The sequence below is a fragment of the Geospiza fortis genome, unplaced genomic scaffold (assembly GCF_000277835.1).
Source record: "Geospiza fortis unplaced genomic scaffold, GeoFor_1.0 scaffold408, whole genome shotgun sequence".
In the NCBI taxonomy this organism is placed as follows: Eukaryota; Metazoa; Chordata; class Aves; order Passeriformes; family Thraupidae; genus Geospiza; species Geospiza fortis.
The window spans coordinates 5,355,311-5,367,349 of NW_005054330.1; the positions used below are offsets into that span (position 1 = coordinate 5,355,311).

The 12,039-nt window shown below is 53.3% G+C and overlaps 1 protein-coding gene across 1 annotated transcript in view; it reads left to right on the forward strand.

The window, feature by feature from the left end:
• The window catches only part of RBM19 (RNA binding motif protein 19), a 52,844-nt gene that overhangs the window by 28,382 nt on the left and 12,423 nt on the right, over positions 1-12,039 (forward strand). Inside the window, exons 21-22 of the mRNA XM_031057493.1 lie at positions 5,209-5,314; positions 10,817-10,937. Coding sequence (XP_030913353.1) covers positions 5,209-5,314; positions 10,817-10,937 — 227 coding nt within the window. The remainder of the gene's footprint in view (positions 1-5,208; positions 5,315-10,816; positions 10,938-12,039) is intronic.

Genomic DNA, 12,039 nt, shown 5'->3' on the forward strand with positions numbered 1-12,039 from the left:
ATTATCCACGTTATTTTCTTGTAATGGGATTAGCCATCCTGGAGTCAGCTGAAGTCCTGGAGCGGGAGGCGGGAGGGCCCTTCTGCTGCGGATTCCATTAACTCCCTCATGCAGGGGGTGCAACTGGCCATGGCTCAGCCCAGGGGCAAAACCATTTGCCAGGGTCCTGCCTTCCTCAAGGAGGAAGAAAGAAAAAAAGGACCATTACTGTATTTTTTTTTCTTCCCCCCTTTTAATCAGCAAATGCAGCGGCAGAGTGTGGCAGGGCCGTGGTTTTCTGGCGGGGGAAGGTCCTGTTTGGGGGAAAAAGAATAAGGGATTGAGTGAATTCCATGTGGCTGCAGCCTGCTGCTGGGGCTGAGGCTGTGCAGGGAGGGGAGGGAAGGATTTGTGTCTCTTTTGGACTCCTCATCCCTGCCCAGAGGCGTTTGGGATGAGCGGTCACGCTGCTGCCTGAGCTCCGGCCTGCGGCTGCCAGCAGTCACCGGGGGGGAGCTGGGCAGCAAGAGGAGAGAGGGGGAGATGGTGGCAACCCAGGAGAAGGTTGGCAGCCTTGAGAAAGGTTTTCATATTCAGTTTTTCAGCGTGGTTTTGCCGTTTTGTTTTTCTTGAAGAGATATAAACCAGAGAGGGGGATTTAGGACTGCTCTGTGCAGTAGGAACTCTGTATGTCTGCAGAAGACTCAGGGTGATTTTTGTGGTTGTTTTCCAAGATGTTCTGTGGTTTTGGCAGTGGACAGATTCATGGTGTCTGTTGTGCTTGGCAACCCAAGAGTCCTTGACCAGCTCATGGCTTGGGGTGCACCAAGATCAAGTCAGATGAACACACCTGTGTGTTTGGGACTTGAAAATGCCCATCAGGGATGGACAGTCTGGCCTGTCCCAAGGATTTTGTAGTTTAAATGCTGCTCTTTGAGACAGGGAAGGGGTTGCAATGGAGGGAACACTTCCCAGCTGGAGAGATGTTTATGATTTCTTTGGAAGAAACTGTTCCCTGTGCAGGTGGGCAGGCCCTGGCACAGGTTGCCCAGAGGAGCTGGGGCTGCCCCTGCATCCCTGGCAGGGTCCAAGGCCAGGCTGGATGGGGCTTGGAGCCACCTGGGATGGTGGAAGGCATCCCTGCCTATGGCAGGACGTGGAACAGGATGGACTTTAAGGTTTCTTCCAAGCCATTCTGATTTTCCAGCTTCACCCTGGTCTGTCCCATGAACGAGCAGCCTTCAGGGCTGCTTGAAGCTGTGGGGTTTTCTGGAGAGCAGGGAGGAAGGAAGGGGAGGGAAGAGGTTTTCTGGAGCCCACCTGTATTCCCATTCTCCTCTGTCCCATGGCCTCTGGGCTGTGTTGGTGAAGGATATGCAGGCTCCTTCTGGTGACCTGGCAAAGCCAGGTGAGCCGTGGGTTGTCTCCTGAGCTGGAATGTGCTGGTTAATGGCAATATAATGTCCTATAATTAGCAGGCAAAGGACTTGCCTCCCAGCTGGCCTGTGCCAGAAGGATATCATTACAATCCCAAGGAGTGATGTTCCTCTGACCTGCAGCCAGCTTGCAGTGAGGAGGAGAAATCTCCTTTTCCTCCCTGTGTTCAGCCAGGGAAGCAGGATGGCAGCTGGAAGAGCTGCCAAAGCAGCAGGAGAGCAGCTGATAGCCAGCAGTGCCATGGAGAAATGCTGCACCTCTTGTGGGTGGGAGGGAGGGGATGTCCCTGCTGGCATCTCTGGGATGCACCTTGTGTTCCTTCTGAGCTTGGAAGGGGTGACTTGTCAAAGGAGAGCTCGTGGCTGTCTCTGTTCTGCAGCCCTGCCAGGGCCAGCACAGGCTTTTTCTGGTTTCCCAGCAAATCTGGATGGGCACAAAACAAAGGTTCTCATTTAGGAAATAGGAGTTGCAGTGTTTGTGGAGGCTGTCATCCCTCCCAGCCAAGAGCAGGAGAATGTGCCAAGCCCGGGAGAGCGAGGTGTGAGGCCAGGTCTGCCAGCCTGGCTGGCACGGCCTGCAGGGACAGGGGAGGCCAGGCAGAGCCACATCCCCCACACCTCTGCCCTCCCCTCCTGGTCCTGGTTCCACTTGGGATTTCAGAGAATAGCTGTGGGACACCATTTTTCAGGGATCTGTGGGAAGGAAGCCAGGAGCAGCTGGAGCATGGCAGGTCACCAGGGGCTCTGCCATCCTGCTGCCTCTGCAGCAAAACTCTTTCCTTTTGGAGCCCAAACCTTCTTGTGTTAATTGTGAGCAGCTCCATGGGGGTTTCACCAGAGATTTGGGATTGCTGCACACCTTGGCCGCACTGAAATCCCATCCCAGTGTCCTGTCAGAAGCCCAGCTCCAGGCCAGGCACAGGGGGCTGGTGGCCTCCTCAGGACTGAGGTTCTAGTCTTGTGCAGGGTTAGCCAGGCTGACTGCAAACCAGACAGTGTCTCAAGCCTGAAAGGGCTTTGCTGCCACAACCACCAGCCCTGGTGCAGGGGCTCAGGTGCACTTGGAGAGGGCATGGATGGGCGGGTGAGTATAAATCCAGAAACTGCTCTGGTTTCACACTCACTGATGCTGGAAACCTCCCTGTAAACCATGCTGCTTGAGGGAAGGAGCCTGGCCTGGTGCTGTGCTCTGTGCTGGCAGCAGGATTGCTGATCTCTGCCCACTTGGAGAGGAGAGAGGCACCAGCACCCAGAGGAACCCCACCCTGGGCTGCTGTGGGTTTTTTCACTCCATCTGTGCTGGAAAGGGAAGGAGCTGGCAGTGCCACCACGCCTGACTTGCTGTGACTCCACAGCCATCCCAGCCCCTGGGAGCACATTTTCAAACAGCTCCATGACATCTAATGGAAAAGCTTTCTTCCTTCTCTTGCCATTATGCTCTGGTGTCACCTGGGTGATGTGCTCCATGCTTTTCCTCCTCCCATCCCCATCCCCGTGCCTTTGCCCATGGCACAATCCCTGCCTGGCCATCCTGGATGAGCTGGAGTGGGAGCAAACCCATCAGCACCTGGCTTCCCTCTGGCTTCCCTGGGCAGGGAGCCTGCCACTGCAGGGGGTAATTGGGTTTCCTTCTGCCTCTGCCTCGCTCTCCCCCCAAATCCAGCAGAAATAATTGGAAAGGAGAGGTGTGAGTCTGTGCCTGGCACCAGAGAGGAGAACATTAAAGGCCGGAGCTGTGCCTCATTCGCAGCTCCCGCCGGTAATTGCTGTGTTGTGTTTTCTAATTAGCGCCGCAGTGGGGGGGATGCTGCTCCCCTGCACGGCCCCTCTGGGGTCAGCCCTGTCCCCTCGGCTTCCCTCACCCCTCCACCTCGCCTGCTCCCTGGATCCATCCCTCTGGAAGCCCCTGCTGGCTCCCAGTGCCCAGGGAAAGCTCCTGGCCAGCCCTGCTGTGCATCTGGAGCAGGTGTCCCCTCCCTCCTCTCCACGTGTGGGTGGCTTGGACTGCTCTGAGCTGGGGAGGAAGGAAGAGCCAGTTTCTCCCAGCTGTGCCCAGGCTGATGTGGGCCAGCAGAGCTTCCCTGGCACCCTGAATCCAGAGCCATCCTGCTCCTGTGGGTACCCCTGGCCACCCTGTGTGCTGGGTTTTGGTGTCAAAAGGACACGTTGGTGTTTCAGTGTTGTCTGAGACCTCCCTTTGAGCAAATACTCTGCTTCTGTTCCTTCAGCAAATATTCTGCTGCCCCCAGGCAATGTCCTTGATATTTTTCATGGAGAGAGAGAGAGACTGGAGCGTGCCCATGGCCCTTACCTCCCATTTTTCCTAGCTAGATGGGCATCCCCATGGCTCAGGAGCTGTCCCCTTGCCTCTCCCTTCACCCAACTGCAGCATTTGAGGTGCTCCAGGGATCCTGGGAGTCCCTGTCACCCCCACCCCAGGGAAAAACCCCAGGATCCGAGCACTCCAGCAGCTGAGGCTGCTCCCTCTGCTGTGCTGGGGTTTGTTTGTTTGTTTGCGTGGCTCCAGCTCGGAGGGGGCAGCAGGGAGAGGGAGGGAAAGCACCGAGCGCGAGACGTGCGGATTCATTTTGAAGCTTCATAATGGTGCATTTACACACCACGTTGCCTAAGGAAATTGGGTGGATGAATGCCTGGTCATGCTGCCAGTGCAGCAGGTTAACTCCCAGGATTTAGCTTATATCATTTCACGAGAGCGTTTATGGCCTTTACTGTGTTTATTCCCAGGTGCTCTTTGGCACTGCTGTATCCCAGGCTCCTTTTGTGTATGCACGCCTGTGTGGAGATTTTCAAATAAAATAACACATCTCTTCAGACCTGGGCCACATTAAATATTTATTGCCTGCAGTTTGTGCATATGTGTTTGATAAATGGGTGCGAGGGGAGGGGAGGAGAAGGGGAAGAGGGAGCTTGGCAGCAGGGAAAGCGTTGGCTTTGTCCTGGAATTTCTCCAGGGGATGGCACTGGAGAGGGGTGTCCAGCCCATGCTGCCTTTGGGGCTTAAAAACCTTTTTAGGGTTTTTGGACAAAGTGGGATGGCTGCATGCTTTGCTGCTCAAGCCACAAGTTCCTTCTGTGGGACAGGAACCCCCCTTATCTCCCCATTCTTGGCTTTCCATTGACACTGCAAAACTTGTCTGAAATGCTGTTGGATATGGGGGTTGTTGTGGGCTGCTGGATTTGCCTGTTTCCCTTTCTACATCCAGAAAGCTTAGATAAAACCAGTTTATTCCAGTACAGAAGCTGCAGGATGGCAGAGGCTGAAGGGTTAGAGCGAGGAAATCCAATCATAAAAAATGCCCAGGATCCCTGGAGTTGGAGGGATGACACCTCTGGGGATGGAGGAGCTGTTCTGCAAACAGAATCATTCCCTGTGGGGCCATGCTTTGTGTCCTGCCTCTATCCTGTGCACTCCAGCCCCTCTTTAAAGGTGCAAATAATTCTGTTCTGGTGGGATCTGGAGCAGCCCTGCTAACCTGGAGATGCTTTGCCCACCCTGAGCAGGGCATGGCATTCTGGCTGGATCTCCTGAGGGAAGGAGGAGCAAAGCAGTTACATTAAAGAAGTTTTTTGTATTGTTGAGTTTTATATCCAGAATGATCCTCGAAATCCAAGCTGAGTTTTTTAACTGGTTGTATTTGCTTTGGAAATGGGGCTTGCAGGGCTGCAGGACACCACTCAGTGTGGGTGTGCAGCTGGCACTGCCAGGGTTTGTGGGGAAGGGGTGACTCCTGCCTTCATCTCATGCTGTCCCTGCTTTTCCTTGCATCCCCAGCACCTTTGGAGAGCTCAAGACCGTCCGGCTGCCCAAGAAAATGGCAGGAACAGGATCCCACCGGGGCTTTGGCTTTGTGGATTTCGTCACCAAGCAGGATGCCAAGGTGAGCTGTGCCCTTCTGGCACTGCCCCAGGTGGGCAGGGCAGCCTGGAGGCTCTGTCCCACTGAGGTTTAACCCAGGTTTGGGCTGGTAGCCTTGCCCAGGAAAGCTGCACTGAGGCTGAAACCCCCGTGTGGGCAGCAACAAAACCCACAAGCCAAACCCTAAAGGGGATAATTTTGATGCAACCGATAAAATAACTCAAAATTCTTGTAATACAGAAGGACAGGAGCTTATTTTTCAGGTTTGCCAGCAGCAAGGTGAGACAGGATGGTTTTGACCCAACATTAACACCTCAGGAAACCTCTGCACATGCCCCACCTCCAGCACCACCTTGATTTTAGGGGAGTTTTGGATATTGTGGCTGTTCCCTAATTTGTAACCTGTGCAAGGCTTGTGTTCACCAGTTCTTCTGTGCGTTTTGAGAGCCCCCTGTGAGCAGCCTTACCCTGCTGCTTTCCCAGTGACTGTGCCAGAGGATCAGCAGTCATGAATTGGCCTTGTTCATTTATTTTTTGAAAGCTTTCCTGTATCTTTAAGTCCCTTCCATTAGCAGAAACAAGGGGACTGCAGCCTGTCTTATGGTATCCTGCTCTCATCCTTTGCCAGAGGTTCTGGAGCAGGGTGGATTTCATCCTGCTGCTGATTCCTCATGGTTTGGGCAGGGTGTGGAAGGGAGTGGCTGTAAGCACAACCCACGGGATGTTATTGCTGGAGGGAAGGGACCACATGAGTCCCCAAAACTCCAGATTTTCCAGACTGTGAGTGCAGATGAAGGGGAGAGGAGGGGGGAGCCAGCCAGAGCCTGTGTTTATGTTTTTAGACAGCATTCATTGATCCAGGATCACAAGGGACTATTAGATCATCCCTTCCAGCCTGACCTCCTGTATAACACAGTACATGGAGTTTCTTTGTTAGTCCTGTATTGATCCTAACTCAAACTTCCCTCTGCTCAGCTTCCCTCCTCCCCTTGGGGGTCAGCTGGGGGTGCAGGGATCCCCCCAGGAGCCTGGTTCCTCTCCCTGTACCTCGAGCTGTGCCTGTGGCTCTGCTCAAAGCAGCTTTGCTTTCACCTCTGCTTCACTGCACAGTCACTCAGGCTTTGTTCCTGGGGTTTGAATTCATCTTTTTCCCAAGGAAACTTCAGGCTTTGGATGGAAAGGTACATAGAGAGACCTGACTGGTTCTTTACTGCTGCTCTCTGGGGGAAACAGGCACAGGCTCAGTGTTTGCTTCCCATTCCTTTTCATCCCCTCAGGGGCTGATTCCAGCTGCACTGGACAAATGGGAATCTCAGTGATAGGCAGCCCATCTATGGTGAGGGGAGAGAGCCAGGCAGGCTCTGGCCCAGGGCACAGCTCCCAAAGCTCATGGAGGGGAGCATGCAGGAGGAGAGCTGCCCTGTGGAACAGCTCTCAGCAGGGTTTTCTTCTTTCCCAGCAAAGCAGCTCTTCTTCCTTCTTCATATTTTTTTTCCACCCTCATCTCTTTGAGGGATTTAATTGTCTCACAAGTGGCACATCAAGTACACTCCATTGGCCGTCTGGAAGAGGATGCACGGTGTATTGATGAATAGGATCCTGAATATTGTAAACACGCTCATAATTGGCTTAGAGTTTATTGCTGAGTGAAATGAGAGAGGAGGGGAGTGGGCCTGGAGACCTCTGAGCTGAATAGCTCTGACTGTCACTGACGCTTTTGCTCAGAGTGGTAATCTGGAAATTGCTTATAAGCATCTTATAAAACATGATGGGTTTGTAATAGAATAGTTAGGCTGCCTTTGTTGGGCATTTAAAGCCTGTGACCTCCCGTGTTTGTCTTTTTCTCTGAACAAGCACGGCTGCTGTGGGAGCGCACATGGAGATTTTCCACAGCCAGCACAGACACAGGGGCTCCTCCTCCCAACTCCCCGATGCTGTGCCTGCAGATCTGCCCCATCAGGCTTGGCTTGATCTCCTCAGCCTCCCCTGCAACTCTGATGCACTGGCAATACCAAATTAACTCCAGTTAAGGAAGCACTAAACGTTTCCTGACGTTCCCTGTGCAGAATCGTTGTGGAATTGTTTTTATTTTTGAACTATTAACTGGGAAGCTGAGTTCCCACTTTTCTCCCCTGTTGATATAAAAATACATCTGGTCTCCAAATAGAAATTGCCCATTTGGGAGAGACAGCCAATGCTTTCAAAATGCACACACACGGAAGGAAAAATCCTTGTGTGCAGCTGGCATCGCGGAGAGCATCCTCAGTTGGGACCGGCTCTTGCAAGGGAGGGATATTTATCAATCTCCTAATGTTGTTGACCCTTTGTCCCTCTAATGATTCCAGCCTGGAGGCTCTTTGGCTTGAGTATTTAATAGGGCAAGGGGGAATCTGGAGGCAGAGCAGCACTGTCCTCCAAATGAGTGCAGCAGTCAGGGCTGGCGCTGTCACACCCGCGGGTGACAGACGCTGCGCTCCTGTCTCTGCTCCCGGCCCTCCCAGCACAGCAGGCTCTGCTCCACAGCTCTGCCTGCCTCATCCCAGCAGCCTGCCCTTCCTGGGGGGTTATCAGCCACCTCTTCACTTGGAAATTCTCTTTCTGAATCCCACCGACGTTTTTAAGCTGCTGTTCCAGCCTCTCCATTTCCTCTCCCTGCTTTTTCCCGCCATGCTGAGCCGTAATGTTAAGCCTGAACCAAACTTTGCAAAATATGCTCAGAAATGGCATTTTTAATCATGCTCACATCCTATTCTCGAGGAGTAGAAGCCCATAGTGTTTTCATGCAACCCCTAAAGCATCAGGAAAGCAAATAAGGCCTGGGAAAAGGTTTGCCAGGGATCTGCAGGCTTTGGGTGGCCTGGCAGAGGGTGTGTTACCAAATGCAGCAGAATCGGGTTTGGACATTTCCAAAGGAGCTTTTTGTAGCAAAGGCTTTCCTTAAAGGTGTAGGAAGATATGGAGCCCTGGGAATTAGAGGGCTTTTGTGGTGAGTCTCTCTCTTGGATGAGCAGACACCACACCTGCCTTTATCCCTCATTTGGATACAACTCCACAAACCTCTGGTCCTTCTTTGTTCCTCCAGAGAGCTGTCCTGGGAAGGCAGATGCACACATAGAGGAGCTGCGCCCCAAAAATAGCTCCTGCTTTCTCTGAAAGCCAGCCTGCTTCTCCTCATTTCATACTTGTCACCTAATTAAAACATATTTTTTCCCTACCTATCTCTTCATTTGGAATAGCAGCAGTGGCAGATTTCCTCCTCTCCCTGGAAGATTTCCAGCAGTGTGGCTGTATGGGGATGGCATTTCTCCCCTTCATCCCTTTGTCTTTTAAATCATCAGTGCTTTCTCTTTTTTTTTTTTTTCCTGAAAAAGTCTTAATTCCTCTCAGAGCAATTAACAGCTAGTTTTGTCTTTTAGCTCATTTCCAAAGAAGTGACATCCGTGTGTTTGTCACCTGAAATGTGCAGCTTCCCTTCTGCATTCCCAGCTCCTGGAGCCCATCTGGAAGACAGGGAGCAGAGATCCCAGTACAGGCTGGAGCTTTCCTTCATCATGAGTGCAAACCAACTCATTTTGGGGATGTGTTTGGCCAGGAGGGGCCAATGTCACCAGGCTGGTGGCAGATGTGTCTCACCCAAAGGATTTCCTGCACATAACACAACTTGATGGCAGCATCTGCTTTCTCTGTTGCTCCATGACCTTTCCTAGGGCTGCCAGCAAAACTAGAGGATGGCAATCCCATGAGGAGGAGGAGGAGGTGGGGGCAGAGAAGTGGCTCAGAGGAGCAGAGCCCACCAAGTGCCATGTTCATCATGGTCTGCCCTCCTCCATGACCTGTGGAGCACAGATGGGCTGTGTGCTGTCACCCAACTTCCCTCTTCCTTGTGCTGTGAGAAGGGGGAATCCAAAAATAGGAATTAACAAAGGAAATGCAGTGTTTAGAGCCATGGGTTGTGTGCCAGGCTTTGGAAAAGGCTCCTGGTGCCAACATAAACAGCCCTCACAACTCCCTCCCACCGCCTCCCCCCAGTGTTTGTTTAAACCAACACATTGCTCTGCTAATTGGGAGATAGGCCTTGAAAACACAGCAGCAGCGAATAAAAACAGCTGGAGCTTGCAGCTCTTCCAGGAGGAGTGTGCCCCTGGAAAAGGGGGCACTCTGTCCTGCCAGGATCACCCCAGGGTCTGGGGGTGCTGGGATAATGGGAATTTCACCCGTGCCATGGTGGAGCTGGTGCTCCTCATCACTGTTTTATAGCACAGGAGGGTTATATGAGTGAAAGAACTGGGGAAAGAGGAAAGCTCAGGTTACTGGGTGCTGGTTACTGAAAATGGGATTTTTTTGATGGGTTTCATAACCCAGCAGCTCAAGGAGAGTCCTGAGGAGCAGCTGGAGCAGCAAAGCAGGACAAGCCCCTCTGCCCAGAGATGTGGCATTTGGGGACAGTGCAGTGGTTCAGAGCTGCTTTTAGCGGGTGGCTCAGAGGAGAGGTGTGGGCTTTACAGGACAGCTTGGGAGCTGGTTTGGGGACTCCAGATGGGAGCACAGGGCCCTGCTGGACAGCAGGATGTGTGTCTGATCCTACAGTTGCCATTTTTGTTCCAGGGATAGAGTTTGCAGAGCTCAAAACCTGAGCTAATCTCAGCCTTAGCTGGGGTTTTTGAAAAAGCATTTGGGGCATTTCTTTCCCCCTGTGCCCAGCCTTTACTGTTGGAGCACTTTGTGAGCCCCTGGGGATAAAAATATTTGGCCAGTGTGTTTGTGTACTTGCATTGTGGGCCCAGTCCTGCTCAGTCCTGAATTTCCTTGAAATTCTGTGGGAAATAAAGACAAAATCAAACTTCCCTGGACTGAGTCAGTGTTTTCTGGGTGTCTCTGCTGATTGGCTAGGGGCAGAGGAAGCCATCTGAGCTCTGGGCTGGCTGGCATGATTGTATTCAACATCAGCAAGAGATTCCAGCTGTATGGGTGCTACCAAACAGGACCTAACACCAGGAAACCTCTGGGTTTCTGCATTAGAGCAAACCACCACAGGCAGAAAGAGCAGAGGCTTCTGCTCTGCCACATGTGCTGCCACCACGGCCAAGTCACCAAATGGCTGGCAGGAGAAAGGCAGTTTTCCATCTTGCTTCCAGAGCAGAAAGGAACGCCTCTGTCACAGCTGAGCTGTGCTTTCCTGTGTTCCAGCAGGGAACAGGGTGCTGGGCAGTCACAGGGTCACACCCAGAGCTGCAGAGGCTGCAGCACTCCCAGCTCAGGGTGTGCAGCCTGCCCCCCAGGAGCAGAGCCAGCAGCAGTGGTGATGGGAGTGTGCTCTGCTGCAAGTGCAGAGAAGATAAATGACTGAGTCAGAGCCTCTGATGGAGATGGATCCTGCCCCGTCAGAGCAGAGCACTCCCAGTACGATGTTCTCCGGTGGCCTTTCCACCCCGGGGCAGAGGGAGTGACATTTCTGCCTTCCCTCTTGTGAGCCTGTTCTTACTTTCTCCTTTAATTTCTTTTTTTTTCTCTTTGAATTGTGCAGAAAGCCTTCCAGGCCCTGTGCCACAGCACCCACCTGTACGGCCGCAGGCTGGTGCTGGAGTGGGCAGACACGGAGGAGACGCTGGAGGCCCTGCGCCGCAAAACCGCCCAGCACTTCCATGGCAACCCCTGCTCTGCTCACACTGCCACACTGCTGGGGGCTGCCAGCTCCCTGTGCAGCCTCAGCACGCTGGGGGAGGCAGGAGGCAGGCAGGCCAGGGCTTTGTCTGGCAGCTCTGCCTGGGAGCTGTTAACTCTGCGTGTGCCCGGGCACCGCGGTGCCACCTGCCAGCCACAGCGCCTTTGCTCCCTCCCCTGGCTGCTCCCGAGGTGGGGACAGGCTCTGTGCATGCAGCACGTGGATTTAAAAGGGAAAACTCTGTGGTGATGGGATGCAGAAGGGGCTGCTTGGCTTAGGCTGCTGGGAGTGACAGCTCTGCAGATGACAGCACTGCAGGCTCCTATTGACAGCCATCGACAGGCACAAATGCATTGCTTGGCAAATATTTATGTTGGAAGGGCTCCCCTGGGCTGCAGGGCTAAGCTGGAGATCAATGCTCCTCCTCCTGCATCTCCTCCCTGCTTCCCCTCTCCATCACCACATGCCCGTGGCCTGGGGCTTTGGCAGCAGTTGTGGGGCTGCATGTCCCTGCTGAGGGGAGAGCAGCACATCTCATTATTCAGTGATCCTGACTGATCCAGTGATCCCCATGTCCTGAAACAGTGCAGGGGCAGCAGTTGTGGGGCTGCATGTCCCTGCTGAGGGGAGAGCAGCACATCTCGGTTATTCAGTGATCCTGACTGATCCAGTGATCCCCATGTTGAAATGGTTCAGGGCTGCTCATTCCAGGCTGGGTAGGCTGCACTTGGGTGGTGGCAGGGCTGAGGGTGGATGTGCCCACCCAGAACCCAGCACTGGAGTGGGGACACGTTGTGCATGTGGAGAAAACAGCAGGTGAGATGTTTGAAACACCCAGTTTTCTCTTCAGGATCTCCTTTCTCCCTTTCCACTCTGCTCAGTGTAAGGGGAAATAAGCAGTCTTGGCTTTAGGATCCTTGCAGACTCTCAGTAGATGTGGCTGTGAGCTCTGCCACCTCTCCCAAGCTCTGCTTATTCCCAGTTTTTGCCTGCCTTTGCTCCAGCCTCCTTGCCTGGGCTCTTCCTCACCGAGCTGGGGCCCTGGGGAGGGCAGCAGGAAGAGCATTTTTACATCCCAGCAGGAA